This window comes from Galeopterus variegatus, unplaced genomic scaffold (assembly GCF_000696425.1).
Source record: "Galeopterus variegatus unplaced genomic scaffold, G_variegatus-3.0.2 Scaffold1194, whole genome shotgun sequence".
NCBI classification, from domain to species: Eukaryota; Metazoa; Chordata; class Mammalia; order Dermoptera; family Cynocephalidae; genus Galeopterus; species Galeopterus variegatus.
In genome coordinates this window covers 60,792-79,529 of record NW_007727305.1, presented here as the reverse complement: position 1 = coordinate 79,529, position 18,738 = coordinate 60,792, and the positions used below count along the sequence as shown (strand labels likewise).

General features: G+C 40.0%; 1 protein-coding gene across 1 annotated transcript in view; it reads right to left on the bottom strand.

The window, feature by feature from the left end:
* SFMBT2 (Scm-like with four mbt domains 2) overlaps window positions 1–18,738 on the bottom strand; it is a gene marked incomplete at its 5' end in the record, with an annotated part of 147,036 nt that overhangs the window by 69,241 nt on the left and 59,057 nt on the right. Inside the window, 2 exons of the mRNA XM_008575467.1 lie at window positions 1,182–1,264; window positions 15,731–15,878. Coding sequence (XP_008573689.1) covers window positions 1,182–1,264; window positions 15,731–15,878 — 231 coding nt within the window. The remainder of the gene's footprint in view (window positions 1–1,181; window positions 1,265–15,730; window positions 15,879–18,738) is intronic.

Here is an 18,738-nt window from a genome sequence, read left to right as displayed (position 1 = left end):
CATTCTTAGAGATAATAATTATTATTATCTAATAATTATCTTAGAGATAATAATAACAGTGATAATTCATATCTGTTTTCACAGTTCCTATAGTTGATAAAGTTTAAATGAAATAATTTTATAAACTACTTCATAAAACCCACCTCCTGTAACCTCGTAAATACACATGTATACACACACACTCATTGCTATTTAATGTGTCACAAAAATCCCATTACTGTGCCAATAAGCTCTGTGTGAAGAGGGCAGTAGCATAAATAAGCAAAGCACAAAATTGACTAGCATCTTTCTAGTAATCTGAGTAATTACTGACATAATCAAAGAAAAAAATAAGAATGTATGTTAAGAATAAACCTCAGGGGCCGGCCCGGTGGCGCACTCGGTTGAGTGCGGCGCTTGGGAGCATGGCGGTGCTCCCGCCAAGGGTTCGGATCCCATATAGAGACCGGTCCGCTCACTAGTTGAGCGCGGTGTGGGCACTACACCGAGGGTTGCGATCCTGTTGCCGGTCAAAAAAAAAAAAAAAAAGGAAAAAAAAAAAAAAAAAAGAATAAACCTCAGGAGCAGAGAATCTCCTCAATGGGCTTGTCAATACTACACTGCATAGCAAGTGCATATCTAATGGTGGCACAGGTGGCCAGCTGTCCACCCAAATGTGTCCTCTTCCCTCTGTAGCATAGAACCACAGCTGGGAAACACAAGCCCAGACCAGACCCATCCCCTGTCTTCACTTATGGTGGCCATGAGACCAGCTGTCACAAGTGCAAGGTGAACGGAATCACGACTGTCACTATCAAGCTACAGTATTCAGAACAAGAGGTATCTTCTCCTTCATCCCTGCCTACAGGCAGGCTACATTCAGATGATGAATCCAGCCAAGGACTCACCACAGTGAGAATCACCCACTAATTGAGAACACCCTGGAATCTTCCGTAGCAAGGAAGACACTTAGCATGTTCCAGCCACTGCATTTTTATCAGTCAGTCTGTTCCCACAGCCCAGCATCACCCTAACGAATATATCACCTGAAAGGCAGACTTTCAAAAACTGCAGAAGTTTGTGATCCTAAGGTGCATGGCAGTACTCCAGCCTTGCTCAATAAATGGCAAACAACTTATAAAACTTATAATGAACAACATCTAGGATAAAAAAAAAAAAAGAAAAAGAGGGAAGCTTCTTACATTTCTGAAGCAGAAGGGCGGGGCTTCTTCTGCCCCGTACTGCTTGTGATAATCCGCCCAGTCGAAGTCCTGGCCAGTGTAACCTGTGAATGACACAACACAGACAAAACTGCATTGATTAAGCCAGCCCCATCAAGGGTAAACTAGTGATTGAAAAAATAAGCGGTGTGAGTCTAGACCCCTGTAGGATGAAGCCCCCACAAAAACTAACAGCACTTCAGTTTTCACAAGGGTCAAATGAAACATTCAGGAAAACGTAAAGCACTAAATCTTGTAAGGAATCCCACCTTAGCACAGCGTGTTACCTGACACCAGGTGAAGAAGGGCAGGACCTGCCTACAGCAGTGCCCGAGGTAGCGAGATCTGCTACCAGGGAGATGGCTGAGACAGGATGTGACCCAAAACACGTTCTCGCAACCCATTCTGTACAACTAGACGATCACTCCCCCCTGGTGGAAACTCGGGGACTTAATTCTCGGTGTCATTGTGGAAACCGTAAGACTTTATTGGGGAAAAAACAGTATGGGAGGGGGAGTGATTTTTAAAGAGTTAACAGAAGACAGGGCCAAGGGCAAACGAGGAGCAGACGGTTTGGAGGAGAGCGGAGACCTTTGCTGGACCGACCTGCTGAGGATGAAGAACACTGAGCGGCGCAAGGATGGGCCTCCTGGTGGGATGCTCTGGGGGCAGTTTGGAGATACTGAGGGAAGAGTCTGAGAAACAACTTTCACACGCACTGAATCTAATTAAGTACAGATCCCACCAGTGGATTTTCTGTCTTTCTTACTTGGTCTTTTCTGCGGGGAGGGGTGGCACAATTATACGGGGCTAGGTGCTCCAAAACATTCACAGAAAGGTTTGTATCATCTTTTAATTCCATCTTTCCACGAACTTTTGGAAGGAAGCTCCTGCAGTATATATCCACCCTGACAACCACGGCAAGACACGGCAGCGGTGAGCGATGACAGTTCAGAATCATCGACAAGAAAGGCAGGACCGAGGTAGGAGAGCGCCCCTTGACATGAGCATCACCTACTCAAAGGGAGACCAGTGAACGGGCAGGCCACAGAAAAGGCCGATGTTTACAAGGGTGTGCTGGGAACCAGGGATGGCTGTGAAAATAGAGACCAGTTATAACCAACTGAAAATGTGTAAAATGTCACCCTTATCTTCACTTAGCATGCTATGTTCACTGGTTCAAGTGTATGTAAAATAAATCTGTAAGGAGTTTCTTAAGTACATTTGTGACCCAAGCCCCCCAATTTCTTTTCCCCATATTGTCATAAATTCTACAATCGCAAATTCACTTAACATGAGGACTGTTAGTTGCAGAGTGACTGAAGAAATTCTTCATTAAAGAAACTCAAGAAAGTACATTTGTGACCCAAGCCCCCCAATTTCTTTTCCCCATATTGTCATAAATTCTACAATTGCAAATTCACTTAACATGAGGACTGTTAGTTGCAGAGTGACTGAAGAAATTCTTCATTAAAGAAACTCAAGATACTGGTTGCTTCCTACCTCCATCTGTATTCCCAAGCACGAGATAGGTTTTATTTTCATTAAGTAAGCACAATTTACCGATTTTTATTTTTAGGATAAGAAGGGAAGGCAGTTAACCAAGAAAGCAGCTGTGCTCCTCTGGTCCCAGAGACTGACCTTTACCCCCCACTCCCTGCTGCCCGTCAGCGGCAGGGGGGCTCCCTTCTTTCTTAAGACATTTGTTTCATTCCATAAAGACTGACAACTCATGTCTTTCCCACAAGGCAATGAGAAGTCTCAGAGTTCTGAGGTGCTGTATACTCTTTCCAGCTAGTTTCGAAGAGATTCTTCAAGTACCCACCTGCCCTTCCTCCAAACCCTTCTCTCCAGAGCTGTCCCTCCAGCCAAATGGCTCTTGCCTTGGAGGTTTCTGCAAGGGACAAGACCTACTTTCCTCTAAACATTTTGAAACAAAACAAAACATGTTTTCAACGACTTAACATGAGATGAATTTCTTTACAATTAGCCTGACCCTCCCCTTTGAGAATAGTTTTTTTGGAAGTGTTTGGATCAAATCCTCTCATTAGTGTATGAAAACAGAAGAACTCCACAGGACACTTCAAACTGGTGATAAGTTTCCTAACAGGACACAGGGCACTGAACCAGAAAAGAGGACATCTGGATTTTTCACTCAGCTCTACCAGTAACTGGATGGAACAAGATTAAAAGTAAATTAAATCTTCTATGCCTGATTCTCCTCACCTACAAATTCACAAAATACAGAGCTTTGAAAGCTTTAAAGTCCTGTCTGGATGAGACATTCTATGATTCAGAGCCACCATCAGTCATTACTCTACTGTTGTTACTGAGGATTTTCTCCCTTCTGTCTGTGGTTAATTCCCTTCTCTTCTCCCAGGAGAATGGGAGATGGGGCTGGAGAAAGAGGCTTATGTAACAAGGTGCTTCTCCTGAAGACCTCGCACCTCAGCCCGTGAGGACAAGATAAATCTTTGCAATATGGGGTCCCATTTCTCTGGGTTGTAAATCATGATCCCCACTATTCCAATATCTCTTCCCTGGACCTCTGATATACTTTTTCAGTTAATTTTGTGAGATGAAGAAAACTTCATGAAATCCTGAGGGGATGGGTGAGCAGATTGGAAAGACTTACACGGATGAACAGCAAAGCACTTTCTGATATAGCATGGATTTGGGTGTTCTTTATGGTCAATATCCATTTAGACAAAATTTTCCAACACAGAAGTCACCCCTGTTCTCTACATACAGACACTTAGCTGGGCATTCTATAACCAACCTCAAATAGGCTTCACCCACTCCATGAAATGTCACGCTCCATGTTTCTTGGACCTACAATCCATCCCTCTGTATATCCAGTCCTCAATACTCTGACTATGGGGAACCAGTTTTAATCTCATCTCGATATAATCAAGTCTTGCTAGTATCTTCTAAGCAACAATTATTCCACCCCTAGAACACGCTCGTCTCCTTAAACACTCGAACTCCTCCTCCTCCTCTCTTGTGACCTTTATTCACTTCATCACTTAAAATTCTTTTCCTCCAGGCTGATGACGGGCTTTGCAAGGCAGTTTTGTGACAGTTCAGAAAATCACTGCGACATAAAAACAAACTGCTGTGGCTTGTATGATACAGACAACAGCGGTCAATTATACTCACTAATCAACAAAGACAGAACAAGAAGTACTAAGGCTTAACTGTAGCCAGGGAAACAGTTTTCAGAGTGGAGGCTGGGAGGAAGATAGCAGAGGGGAGAAGAAAATAAAAAGAAATAAAACCTCTTAGGCGATTGAAATATGCAACAAGCTGCCATGGAGACTGTCGAACCACAACCATTAGAGTTATTTATGCTTTTATTAGTGTTTATTCTGAACGAAGTTCCAACTAAGATCCAAAAGGGAAGAGGTTGCTGACCGATTTCCTTATGACACAAATTAATTGACATAAAACAACTCCACTTGCAAACACTACTATTGGCAGTGCAAATGGACAAATCTTTTGAAAAACTATTTGGCAAAAAAAATGTTCATGCCCTCTGACACAACACACTTGTGGAAACTTATCCCATTAAAACAACTCTAAAAACTGTAAAAGTGTCACACATTAAGACACCTGTGGCATTATGACTGATAATAAAGGGAGAAAAAAATGACAACAACTTTCCACCCAGGCATGAAAGTGCATAAAAATTTGTTAAAAACATATATATTCATGAAAAAAATTACTGCAATAGCTTTCGATGAAAACACTGCTGCAAACGTATATAGAATTACCAGATTTTTATAAAAATATGCAAAGAAAAAAGACCAGAGGAAATGTAAGAAAAACATAATAAATATCACAGTAATTGGCTAGGAAGACCCATCGCTACTTTTTTCTCTGACCTCTTTGTATTTTCCAAGCTTTCAAGAATGGTCATGAAATCACTTTAGTAAAGACTATTTGAAAACCTCGCATTTTTGCTCTGTTTAAAATCAAAACACTGGCCAGTCAATCAAGGGTCTGTGGAATAAACCAGGACTGCCTCCTCCAGTCCCTCCCACTTCAGGTTTGCTAACAGAATCTTGATTTTATCCAGTTACCCAGCCCCAGGAAGCGAACATGTGACTATCCTAAGACAATCACGGTGGCCACATGGCCTGTGCCTGTGACTTGGGGTGGAAGGAGGGGAAAGGTTTAAAAAAAAAAAAAATGATTCCTCTCTCTGGTAAAAGAGACCACAGGTATAAAAGCTCCTCTTCTTTGTTGGGTGGTATGGAAAAAAAAAAGTACAATCAGAATAAAAAATAAAAGTGGCAAAAGAATATCATGTTTGCCATCTACCTGTCAAAATGAAAAGCAATTGTGAGAATCCCCTGTTCTAAAGGCTGACAAGAAACCGGTACCTTACGCATTTCTGGTTGGAGTGTAACTTGATAAATGACTGCAGGTGTCCATTTGGTAAACGTGTGCCAACATGTTCAAAAGCGTGCCCACCCTCCAACCTAGCCATTCGTTCATTGATACACTCATTTATTCAGAAATACTGATCAACTGCATGCTGTGTGCAAGGTGTGGTTCTAATCCTGGGATACAAAAGTGAACAAAACACAAAATTCCTTATCTTCCCAGAGCTCACATCTCAGTGAGAGGAGACCGACAATGGTAAATATCAAAGGTCAGGTGATCACCACGCCACAGAGAACGTGGGGAAGGCACACAGGGGCGGCTGCACTCGCAGCAGAGTGGTCGGGGAGACCTCAATGGAAAGTGGCCATGGCAAAGGCCCCTGGAACAGAGGGGGCTGGGCACGCGGCTGCTGGAGAGGAGGGGCAATCAGCACAAGGGCCTGGCAGTGCGTGTAGAGTGTTCCAGACTGTGGGACTGGGCAGATGAGAACAAAGTGGAGAGTCTATTCTGGAAGAGGACAACTGTGAAACATTTTATGTACAAAAGTGAACTGAAAACCACTATTTACCTATGCATCATGGGGCTCCCCCAGTCATTTAAAGTGGTAGGTATTTTGGCATAACATATCATAAATAAGCGACAAAAGCAAGTTATGAAATAGTGTGTATAAAATAATTAAACAGATATACCTATTGCATATCCAAGGAAACAGAAATCTGAAGGAATATATCCCAAAGGTTATTTCATCAGGACAGAAATACTAAAAGGAACACGTTTTTTAGACCTTTCTATTTTTTCAAATTTTTGAAGAATGAATGTGTATTAAATGTGCAAGTTAGAAACTTCTTTTAAAAAGTTCTTTAAAGAAAAGAAGTCCTATAAGGCAATAACACTTTCTAAAATGAGGAAATGCATTTGCTCAGGAACTATTCCCTGGAAGCCTCCAGCTTGCCGGAAGCTGGTTAGTGCAGCAAGGCTGGAAAAAGCATCAGCCGGGCTTTCCGGAGCTCTGGCAGCCACTGAGAGGAGCAGGTGCACATCCGATGCCCGTAACGCAGTGAGATATGGGCAAGGGTGGACAGTGGCTGGGGAATTAGGAAAGAAGACTCTGAACAAGCTCACCACATACCACTGAAGAGAAAGCAGACCCACAGAGAGATCTTCATCCCCAAGAATGTTTACTTTAGTAAGTGTTAGCACAGCATATGTAAATAGCAAGTGCACTGAGCTTTCAGTTCAACCTCCTTGGAAAGGAAAAGTGACATAGTAATCTTTGAAAATCAGCAAGTACCAAGACCCAGATACATGAACGAAGGATGGCAGAACAGAAAACACGTTCTGAGAACAGCCTCTCAGCCACTGCCAAAAAAAAAAAAAAAAAAAAAAAAAAAAAAAAAAAAAAAAAAAAAAAAAAAAAAGAAGAAGAAGAAGAAGAAGAAAAGAAATAATAAAATAAAATAAAGTAAAATTAGTGAGAAAGAACAGGCTCTTAGTCCTTTCTTAAAAAGGTTCCTGACTCCCTGAGCAGCTCTGCTGGGCACCGGTTCAACTCACTATTCTTCTGATTGCAAGGTGATCTTTCTCCTTTCAAGCCCAAGCTTTTACTATTTTTGAAACAACCAATCCTCCCTGAACACTCACTAAGGCCACATGCTCAAGGGCGTCGCTTCTTGGGACGAATGTCCCCATGGCATGGGTGAGGAAGCGGAAGGCACAGAGCTTAGCTGGCAGAACTGGCCCAGGGAGCCGGGCTGTCTATTTTGGAGCACATCTTTCTCAGCATTCCTACATGGCTCCATGAAGGAGTTTCTGTACACCACAGGCTCCCAGGCAGGATAAGAACACACCAGTAACTGACTACAGCATTTCTTCTCATCCATGCTGTTTGCTACAAAGCTATAACCTACCTCTCAAAATCCAGCTACCTCCATAGTCATGGCTGATGTTCAATTTTCAGCCCTCCCTAATGCATATCTTTAAAATTTAGGCATTCATTCACTTCCAACTGATTTATTCTGTTTTTATGTTCACAGAGGAGCGCAGGAAAAAAATATTATGTAAGAAAAAAGGAGGGAAAAAGGTCAACTTAGTATAAACACTAGCCATGCCACCTTCCTAATCTTTTAGAATAAGAATTATGCTGAGAAATATTTAGTGTAGGGTACAGTGTGACACTTCGTGTACTTCTGTCTGGAGGCATGCTCAACCTCTTGTTCTGGATTATAAACATAACGCTAGAGGACACAGATATGTTCCCAAGATGTAATATCATATAAATACCAGCAAAACCCCTCTTCAAAATCCTAAAGTTTAAAGTGAATTTAGGACAAAGTTAACAAAAGGGATTCTTAGTTTTCAACAATCAGAAATATTTTCAGATATTAGAAATGACCCAAAGAGTTTTACCTCTTCAACTCTTTGCAATCAAAAATGACCTTCTGCTCAAGCATGAATCAGAAAACTAGAAAGGAGACCATACTTGCAAGTCCAGTAACCAGGTGGGCAGACCTGATAGTCTTCCCTCAGATGCCAGATGAAATATAATTTAAAAAAAAATTAATTGCATAGCCACATTCAAAAGAGAAGAAAATCTCCAATAAACCAAGAGGGCCCTGCAGGCCAGGGCTGAGCCGCCCAGGAGCTCACAAGGGGCAGAAGACAGGCTGGCTCAAAAGAGAAAAGCAGAGGGACCTGGGACTGTTGCATAATGCCTGGCCCCAGGCGGCTGCCAGGGCTGTGAAAACAGGACCAGACAAACTTAGCCCCTGGAGCAGAGAAGCAGCAAGGATGGATGCTACCTGCATGTCTGAGTCTCTGATTAAGGGAGTGAAAAAAAAAGGAATTGTTTGCTCCTCCAAGGCAGTCGCATGTGTATGTGTGCAGTCCAAATCCACAATTGTGAATGGTACAGATTGAGAAATTAATAGAAGATTCAGACATTCATTCCCTGAATAACCAGGGATACCTTCCAGCACCACACATTGTTTTTGGTGATGGGGATACACAATGAACAAAAGAGATAAAAACTCCTTGACTCTGTGGAGCTTACCTTCCAGTGGGCAGATGGAGACAGTACCATATAAACACTCAAAGACAGTGAAAACCCTAGAACACTGGGCAGACCCTAATGCAAAACTACGATGAAGGAATCACGTTAATCCAGGCATATGGAACTGCCACAGAAATAACAACCCATGACTGAAAACGAGTTCACAATGAAAAATGATAAGTCACATAAGGAAACCAACCAACACAAGAGAGCCACACAAAAGGACTTTAAACACTTTCGTAGGGGAAAAGAGGAAAGTCTAATGGTCCTGAATGTGAATGTCCTAACACAGCTTGCTTCAAACACACATGCACAGCACACAGACTACATACACCCACACCCACGTCACACACCCACCAAACATTCACACCCAACATATCCCATCCCTACCTACCCCACCCCGAAAGAGAAGCTATCTATTCCTCAATCTCTAAATATTTTAATGCACCTTTTGAAAATTTATAGAACAGACAAAAATATAGTGAAGATATAGAATATTTGAGCTATCCAATTAACAAACTTGGCCTGACCAAATAATCTAACAATAAATTTGAAACATAGCTAAAACAGATAACACTATAAATAGATATATGCTACTAAAACTGCCTCAAACAGAAACGGTAGACCTAACAGAACTTATAGCCTTTAAAGGAAATAAATTCATACTCTACAAAACACCAACTACAATAGCATCAGCTCCAGGGAGTTGTATAAGCAAAACTTCAAGAATCAGATAATCCTTATCTTACACAAACTGTTCTTGTGACAGCTTAGAAAGGTTGCTAGATATGAAACAAACATACAAAAAAGTAGTATTGCATTCTATCAGCCATAGCCTATAAGAAATTAAAAGAATAACAAAAATCCCATTCACAACATCAAGCAAAATAATAAACCCCCTAGGAAAAATTCTAACAAAAGGTTGCAAGGTATAAAAAATTATATAAAATAAAATATCAAAATTTCTTAATTTAAGTCCGGTACGGGAGCGACACTGAGGGTTGCGATCCGTTGCCGGTCCCGACAAAAGACAAAAAAGGAGAAAAAAAAAAAAACCCTGCAAAATTCTTAACAGAAGAACATCAGGAAAAAGGATTTCTAAGATGTATCAACAAATCATGAAGGAAAGACGAATATTTGACTACATTATAATTTAATACTTCAATATGACATTAAACACTATTAAAAAGTGAAGAAGAAAAAAAAAGCCACAGACTGGGCTATTATATTTGTGAAGTGCGTTGCTGAGAAAGAATTCATATTAGAATATATAAATACCTCTATAATCAAAAAGAAAAAGGGCAAAAAATGTAATTAACAATCCAAAAGAGAAGAAACACATCACCAACAAGTGTATGATGAACTGCTTAACCGCACTAGTAATCAGGGACATGCCCAAGAGGAACAGAGAGGTCTATTTCCCTCCCATCAAAATGGCAATGTTTAAGCCTGAGAATACCACAAAATAGAGCTATGCAAAATGGGACCTCTCCAATGGGACCTCTCCAATACTATGGGTGGAAACGTAGACTGGCACAACGTGGAGAATATTTGGCAATAGCTAGGGAATACCAGCAATTCCATAGTTAGGTATACTCTCCCCAAAGAATCTCTCTCTTGGGAACACATATAAGGATATACATTCGAATATCATTTGCAACAGGGAAAACTGGAAGTACTTACCATGTCTAGCAATAGGAAATGGATTTTAAAAATTATGGTATCGTCATAAAGCAAGAAAAATGAATAAACAATCTACATGCCCCAACATGGAAAAAACCTGGAAAATGCTAATAAATTTAAACATTACATAAAACAATACATAGCATGATATTATTTACGTATATGTTAAAATGAGATGTATTTTAAGGTGACTATCATAAAAACAATGAGATTGGGACAAGAATAGACAAAGAAGCCAATGCAGTAAAAGCACACAGTCTTTAGGAGGGTGGTTACCTTGTGGAGGATGGGGAGTGAAGGGTATGGAGTGGGGGGCAGAGCTTCGATTCATGCAAAATTCTACAGATATCTACCAAGTGCCACCCACTATTCTAGCTACTGGAGATGAGTGGTGACCAGCAGGACTAAAATAAAATCCCTGCTCTTGTGGATCTTTCATTTTTAGTGGGAGACAGATATAAAAGTCAAAGAAGTAAAATATATATTACTTATTCATATATTACATGATGAGAAATTCTATAGAGAAAAACAATGCAGGGAAGAAAATTAAAATGTTGGGGGTGGTGATTTGCTATTGATATTGAATAGGGTAGACCAGAAAGACGGCCCCAAGAAGGCAACACCTGCTACAGAAGGTGGATGAGCAAACCTGCAGCTAGGGAAGGGCATCCAAGCAGAGGGAACAGTAAGAGCCATGTCCTAAGAAGGGGACAAATGGTCATAATATGGGACTGGTGGGGAGGTCTCAGGAGATGAGGCCAGGAGGGACAATGAGAGTCAGACCACTGGGCAACTGTTGTCACAGTGTTTTGGGACACCGAATGAGGTGGAAGACACTCAGAAGAGGGACGTGTGTTATTTACGGTCAGACAAGATCAATCTTCCTGCTGTGTTGAGCTGACTACAGAAAAGAGAAGGCAGCTGCAGAGACCAGGTGAGACTCAATGGCAGCCCAGGCCACATGGTCGTGACGAGAGGCCCTCAGATTCTGAAAACGTTGACAGGACTCACTAATGTATTAGATATGCAGTGTGGAAAATAGAGGATTCAAGGATGGCTCGGTCTTCGATGATATCTTTAATGTTGTACTTCATTTTTTAAAAATCTGAATCAAATGTGGCAAAATCTTACCATCTGTTGAATAAAGATGGTGGGGCCACGGGTGTCTACAGACTATTCTCCACCCCCTTTGGTAGGGCTGAAATATAACAGATGGCAAAATGGACTAAGTTTACCTGTCAGTGTCTGAGGTTCTTCCCCTTAGGAAAAGAGAATACCATTTGGGGTTCACAGCTATGTGTCTCAATAACAATTAAAATACGAGGGTACTTCAAAAAGTTCATGGAAGAATTTGCATTATCTTTTAATTCTATTTTTCCACGAACTTTTTGTAGTACCCTCATACACCTTTAAATCGTACACTGTGTTAACAGCTTGTGTGTCTACTAAATGGTCAACCTACAAGACAAACGAAAGTGCTAAAATAAGCCACTTAGCTCAGCCCTCGCTTACACATTTTACAACAGAAATTTAAAGGCTTAACATTTTCAACAAAAGATCACCCTGGGAGAAACCTTGGTGTGGGAAATAGAGGATTCAAGGATGGCTCGGTCTTCGATGATATCTTTAATGTTGTACTTCATTTTTTAAAAATCTGAATCAAATGTGGCAAAACGTTACCATCTGTTGAATAAAGACGGTGGGGCCACGGGTGTCTACAGACTATTCTCCACCCCCTTTGGTAGGGCTGAAATATAACAGATGGCAAAATGGACTAAGTTTACCTGTCAGTGTCTGAGGTTCTTCCCCTTAGGAAAAGAGAATACCATTTGGGGTTCACAGCTATGTGTCTCAATAACAATTAAAATACGAGGGTACTTCAAAAAGTTCATGGAAGAATTTGCATTATCTTTTAATTCTATTTTTCCACGAACTTTTTGTAGTACCCTCATACACCTTTAAGTCATACACTGTGTTAACAACTTGTGTGTCTACTAAATGGTCAACCTACAAGACAAACGAAAGTGCTAAAATAAGCCACTTAGCTCAGCCCTCGCTTACACATTTTACAACAGAAATTTAAAGGCTTAACATTTTCAACAAAAGATCACCCTGGGAGAAACTTTTCCTCCTCTGATTCTATAACTAATCTTTGATGTTACATGCCAGAAAGGTTAATGGAATGATTTTAAAATAGCAAATCATGATTGATAACATATACATATTTTTGCTTAGTCTTTTTTTATTTACTTTTGATCATTTTTCATGGTGACTATAATACTTACTTGTTCACTGGGTTTAAACTAATGGGGTACAATCTCCAAGGTTCTATCCTTTGCTTACCAGGAAAGCATTTACGCAGAAAGCCACACTGAAAAATTCCTACCCACTGTAGCTTAGACTGCTTGTCCCTAATATCTGGAGACAGATTTTTTTTAAAAAAAACAGGAACAGCATTAAAACAATGAACTGAAGGATCTATGCCACCAGATGTCTTTTGTTTCATCAGGTGCTTTTAAAAACAGGAATAGCATTAAAACAATGAACTGAAGGATCTATGCCACCAGATGTCTTTTGTTTCATCAGGTGCTTCCCACCTAATATCTTTTTGAGATCAGGCAACACACTGTAACTGTAAACAGTATCTCATGGTTTTAACAGAATTCTAAACAACACAGTACATTTACCAAAAACATACACACATGAAAACATCTGAAATCACTTGGCAATATGTATCATAAATCCTACATAGTCTACATATAAACATTAGAATTTAAGTTAAAGACAAACTTTTTTAAAAAGCTTCTACTTTCATACATTAATAAAGCAGAGTAGTGTGTGAAAAAATTCAACAGCATGATTCCCAGTCCTAGTGTTGAGATATGACACATAACAAGTCACCTCAAAAGGAAACCATGAAACCACCACTACCACCACCACCTCTAAATTCTAATTCATTGTAATTACAAAAATAAATATATTCCACTCTCACAAGATAAGGGAGCTCAATAAAGCTGTGACTTTGTTATAACCACAGACTCTTGGAAAATTACTCCAGAAAATTGTAATTCTGAGACTGCTTTGACATATAGACCATGTCAATCATGTAGAAGTCATGGTCCACTGACATCACCTAGTCCTTCTTAAGGTCACCAAGATTCCCCCAAATTACTGAGAAGGATAGATTTTTTTTATGGAGATACTAGAGAGAGAAAACAGCAGTAAAGCGTGGATATGGTTATGAAGAAAAAGCATTAGATTTGGGATCTTAGGACTAGGGTTCTAAGCCAACCTCTGCTCAGAAAAATCATTTAACACAACACAGCCTCAATTTCCCCAAGGTAGAAAATAATTGGGGTTAATGAGATAATCGTGGCTAAACATTAGACATAAAAAAGCTTAAAATGCAAAAGTACTTAATTTTATATATGTGTACAGTCCTTTCATTGCATGTTTAAGAGTTCAATTACATTAATATAAAACAATTATTTTCATATCATAAAATGCCAATATCCAAACAGGCACACCCATTTTCCTAGCAAGTGTCCAAACTGTATCAACAATTGTTTCCATGAAAAATATGAGGGGTCTTTAAAAAGTTAATGGAAAGATTCATATTATCTTTGAATTCAATTTTTCCATGAACTTTTGGAAGTGCTCTCGTATTTTCAACAATTACAGTTCATAGGAAATGTATTTAGAAATTCTAAAGACACTAGTAAATGTAAACCTTCTGCCAAAATGGAATAATCAAGCAGCCAAAATGCAGATAAAAACATTTTTCCTTTTGTTTCCCCATCATGTGAGGAAATATCTTTTTAAAAGGTTCTAAGATAGATCCTATTACTAACTAGGAATGTGCAAAATCGAACCAAGCAGCATTTTAAATATCTAGAAAAGGTCTCTCTTCAGTGACATGGGACCCCTCCCCACACATTTCAATAGAGAAGTTAGGAATAAACAAAGAAGGCCCCAGTAATTTCAAACTCTGCTGGGGACCTGATGCCGAAATTCCATAACAGGGAGGATGCCTCATCTACCACCAACACATCGCTGACAATATAAAACCTACACGGTAATATTAAATGATTATAAAAAACTTAGGCTTTTATCATTCTTAGTTTCTATTCCCCTGGTACCTGGGGAATACCATAAATGTCCCCATTTGACAGTCTTGAAAACTGAAGCGCAGTGACCTCAGGCCATCCAGCTCGTGAGCATCAAAACAGAAACAAACACCTAGGCCTGCAAACTGGAGTCCCCATTGTGGTCACCCAGCACAGATGCAGGAGACAGGCCCCCTGCCTGCTCCTTACAATCCAGGTGACCTAGGGCACGTCACAGAAACTCTGTGACTAAGTTTCCTCCAAGCATTATTTTGAGGACCATGTGAGTTAGACACCTAAAGTAGTGGCTGGTACATGGCGTTGTGGGACCGCTCACCGCGTCATCACTGACGCCACGCCATGACCCTGCAAGTTTCAGCTGAAGAGTCAACAGCTAAAAAGGAGACACCCAAAAGCATCTGCTCTGTGGGGACAGGTGTCAAGGAAAAATGAGGATGAAGACGAGCTGGGCAGACAGCACAGGGTGGCAACAGGCAAACTGGAACTTGACCTGCAAGTACTGAGTCATTCTTTCAACGTGGTCACCACCACATGCAGTCCAATCCCTAGCAATCTCCAAAGGTTACTACAAAACCCCTTATTATTTGAGGCTGTCTGTTAAAATCCCCCCAATAAGATTATGTTTCTGATCTCGTCCCAATTTTTTCTTCTATTCCCTTTATTTTCCTACTCATATGCCCACCTTCACCTTCATTTACTGCTCTCCTCCTTGAACAAACTTTAGACCCAAAGGGAACAACTAACCACATGACCAAACAAAAAGAGTATAGTACTTACCAATAACATGCTTCATGGATCCCAATTTTAAACGATTTAATGTGTCCTGCCTCCTAATTATTTTAATGTATTATAGCATCAAAAGTGTTGGATATCTGAGAGCGAAAGGACCCCAGAGGGGAAATTTGGCTTCTCAGAAATAAAAATCTAAAAAAATGCTTCATTAGCATTCTGTTGCACTTTTAAAGACACTTCTCAGACACTTTCAAGTCTTTAACCTCAGTCACTTGGCAATATTGCACCCTCTATCACTACACGGTAGCACCATAGCTGTCAATAACACAATAACTGACGGGAACCCATGGGTGACAGAGCCCACACCACACCCCTCACCAGCAATGGACCTGTGATCAACGCCTATGTCAAGCGAACTGAGAAAGATACTCTATTTCCACTACATCTAAATTCTTTACAATGTAAACTTCAAGATTAACAAAGGCATCATTTCAATGACAAGACACCCTCCTGAATCACCCAAACCCTGCAAATTTTCACAGAATACTAACCTTTGGGAGGAGTGAGATTGACTCCATTTTTAAGGCACCATTGAACTGGCAAAATCCCCAAAGAATCCGCATGGCACAGCATTGACAGTTTACTAGGTTCTGGTCTTAAGTCGTCAATAGTCACTTGAAAAAAGTGATTGCTAAAAACCTGAAAGAAAAAAAAATAGAGCCAAAGGTTAATTCCTTGGTATTACATATAACACTAGTATGAAATACCAGCATAGCTTCCAAAGGCAATTAATATATTTCATCAAAATGATTTGAACACAAACTCACATTTCTATGTATATTACTAAATTAAGCCAATTGCTAAAAAGAGTTATGTTCATATTAATGAAAAGAAAAATGAATAAGTAGAATATAAAGAAGAGAATTTACAAAATCAAAGACTCAGAGAAGTAAACCAATGGCCTGAAAAACAGCCAATCATGACAGATAGACAGACAAAGCCCAGCCTAGACAAAAGCCAGGATAGGCAATGAAAGTCCAAACTGGTTTCCCAGTGTCCACAGCAGGCACCAAACTCCTCACACAAGATCACTCAAGAACCTCCAGGATCTGGCTTGTAGTTTTCAACCAGCATCACATCACTCCAAACACCCTGCCCTCCAGTCCAAGAAAAATTCTTCACACCGTACCTATCCTTTCTTTCCTGGCGTTCTCCCAGACTACAGCACCCCATCTCCAACACTAAGCTATCAAAGCACGGTGCATTTTTCAAGGACCATCTCAAATTTCAATGCCACTGGTCTGGTTAGAATAACGTACCCCCACTCTGTGCTCCCAAAGCATCAGACTTGAACCTCTGCACTGAAAATTCCCATTCCTTCCTGTAGACTGATAACACACCCATTTCCCCCAATAGATCATAAGTTCTTTGAAGACAGTGGCCTCTTTTTTATTCATCAAGGTATTCCCAGATGCACAAAAAAATGCTTTGTACATAGGAACTGGATAAATATCCAGTAAATATAAGAAAAAACATCAATGAAGAAATAGGAACAAGGCATATTGATAGCAGAGGGCAAAAATCAGATGGACCATGACCCTAAAAAGGATGATGGATTTAAAGAACCTTGTATGTGAAACAGGCCAGAAAAAAGATCCCTTTCCCAACTCACCAGACAAAAAAAAAAAGCCTTTCCTAGGAAATCTTAATTGCTTTACTGAGCTGTGATTCCTGGCTCCTTCATTTACAAAGTATTTTTTGGAAGCAAGCTAGTTCAAAGCTAAGCACGAGAGGAAACTCACTTCTGTTCTTCTCTATGTTAATTGTAGTAAACAGTCATAACTCTATTGCCTAAGGTTTGCTTTTGAAAGTAGATTTTAGGGAGGATCCAATCCAGCCTTCCCAGTGAGACAATCCCTGACAGCCCTATTTAAAATCACATTCTCCCTCCCCCAACTCTTCATTAGCTCCTTCAATAATGTACGATTTTTCTCCGTAGCATTTAACATGTCATATACTGTATTTATTTACCCATTGTGTTTACTGTATATGCGTCCCCCCCATTAAAATATAAGCTCCCATTGTCCAGAATAGTGCCTATAAATGCTCAGTAAATATTCAGTTAGATTACCATTTCACACACATACTCACACACACATGTAGATAAAAAGCACGTAATTCTAGTAGCAGGACCTCTTAGCACCACTGAATCCTGTAAAGATGGGCACTACGGGACTCAGTCAAACCGGTTAAAATGCATGATGATGTGGGCACATTTCAGAAGGACAGCTTAGTAAGTTTCATCTAATCCATCAGGGGTCATGTTCCCAAAAGGTCAGAACCACTGCTCTGTGCTCCATCTGGTCCAGATCCCAAAGATCTCAGAACTAAAACCCAGAGCAGTCAATCAACTTGCCCAAGACCGCACAGCTCAGAGCTGGCAGAAATAGAAATAGAATCCATGACCTCTAAATCCAGCATCCTGTCCTGTAATCAATATGATATTTATCTGACATACACAGAAGATACAGTCATCATCATGATGTCAATATCTTGCTCTGTTTTGGAACACTAAAAACAATCCCCCTATACTGCTAAAGGCTGGTCACTGAACTGGTCACTGGATCTGCCACATTGTTGTCCTTTTGCTTCAATATTATTTACTGATTTCTTCAACAGTTGTCCCATGAAGAAAACCCCCAAGGGGACAAAAAAAGTGAAATTTTCATTATGATGAGTAATGGCAGCACAGTGTGTTATATTGGCAATCATAATATTCTAAACCATTTTTCAGTGTTAATAGAAATACACTTAATTATAAACATCCTCAACATTAACAGTATTCTGAGACCTCATTACATGAAGATGAGACTTGAACCTGGGAAGGTGGCTGCCCAGGCTCTAAGAGACAGAAACGCACATTCCAGTCCACCCATTACACAACAACAGAGATGGAGGGGGATACGTGAAATGGGATGACTTCAGTATTTCATCTTTGGTACAGGGGCAAGAAAAAACAAAACGAAAAGGAAAATATAGGTTAAAAAATCAGTGAAAGTAACTTCTCCTTCCTCCCAATGAGATCTATAGAGAAAGAAAACTTTTCATCGTGAAAACCAAACACTGTCACTGGAAGTCTATGCAACTAAAGATGTCTGAAATTAATCATAATTAGTATGTCACATTTTAACATTACATATTACAATTATTTAAAAGTTATAAAAGTGCAAGAGAGGCTANTGAGAAAGAAAACTTTTTATCGTGAAAACCAAACACTGTCACATTTTAACATTACATATTACAATTATTTAAAAGTTATAAAAGTGCAAGAGAGGCTACTACTGACAGTCTAAGCAAATCAGCTGTTTATTTCATAAATACTGGATGAAGCTGACACTGTAGGCTTTCAGAATGTGGACAATGTGCTATATATCCATATAAATGGGCAGCTGGCATTATCAACATCAACCGCTACTGGAACAAAAGGGAATTTCGGCCAGGTTTCCAACAAGATACAACTCCTCATTTTTGGAAAAATATGCAACAACTACCACAATAC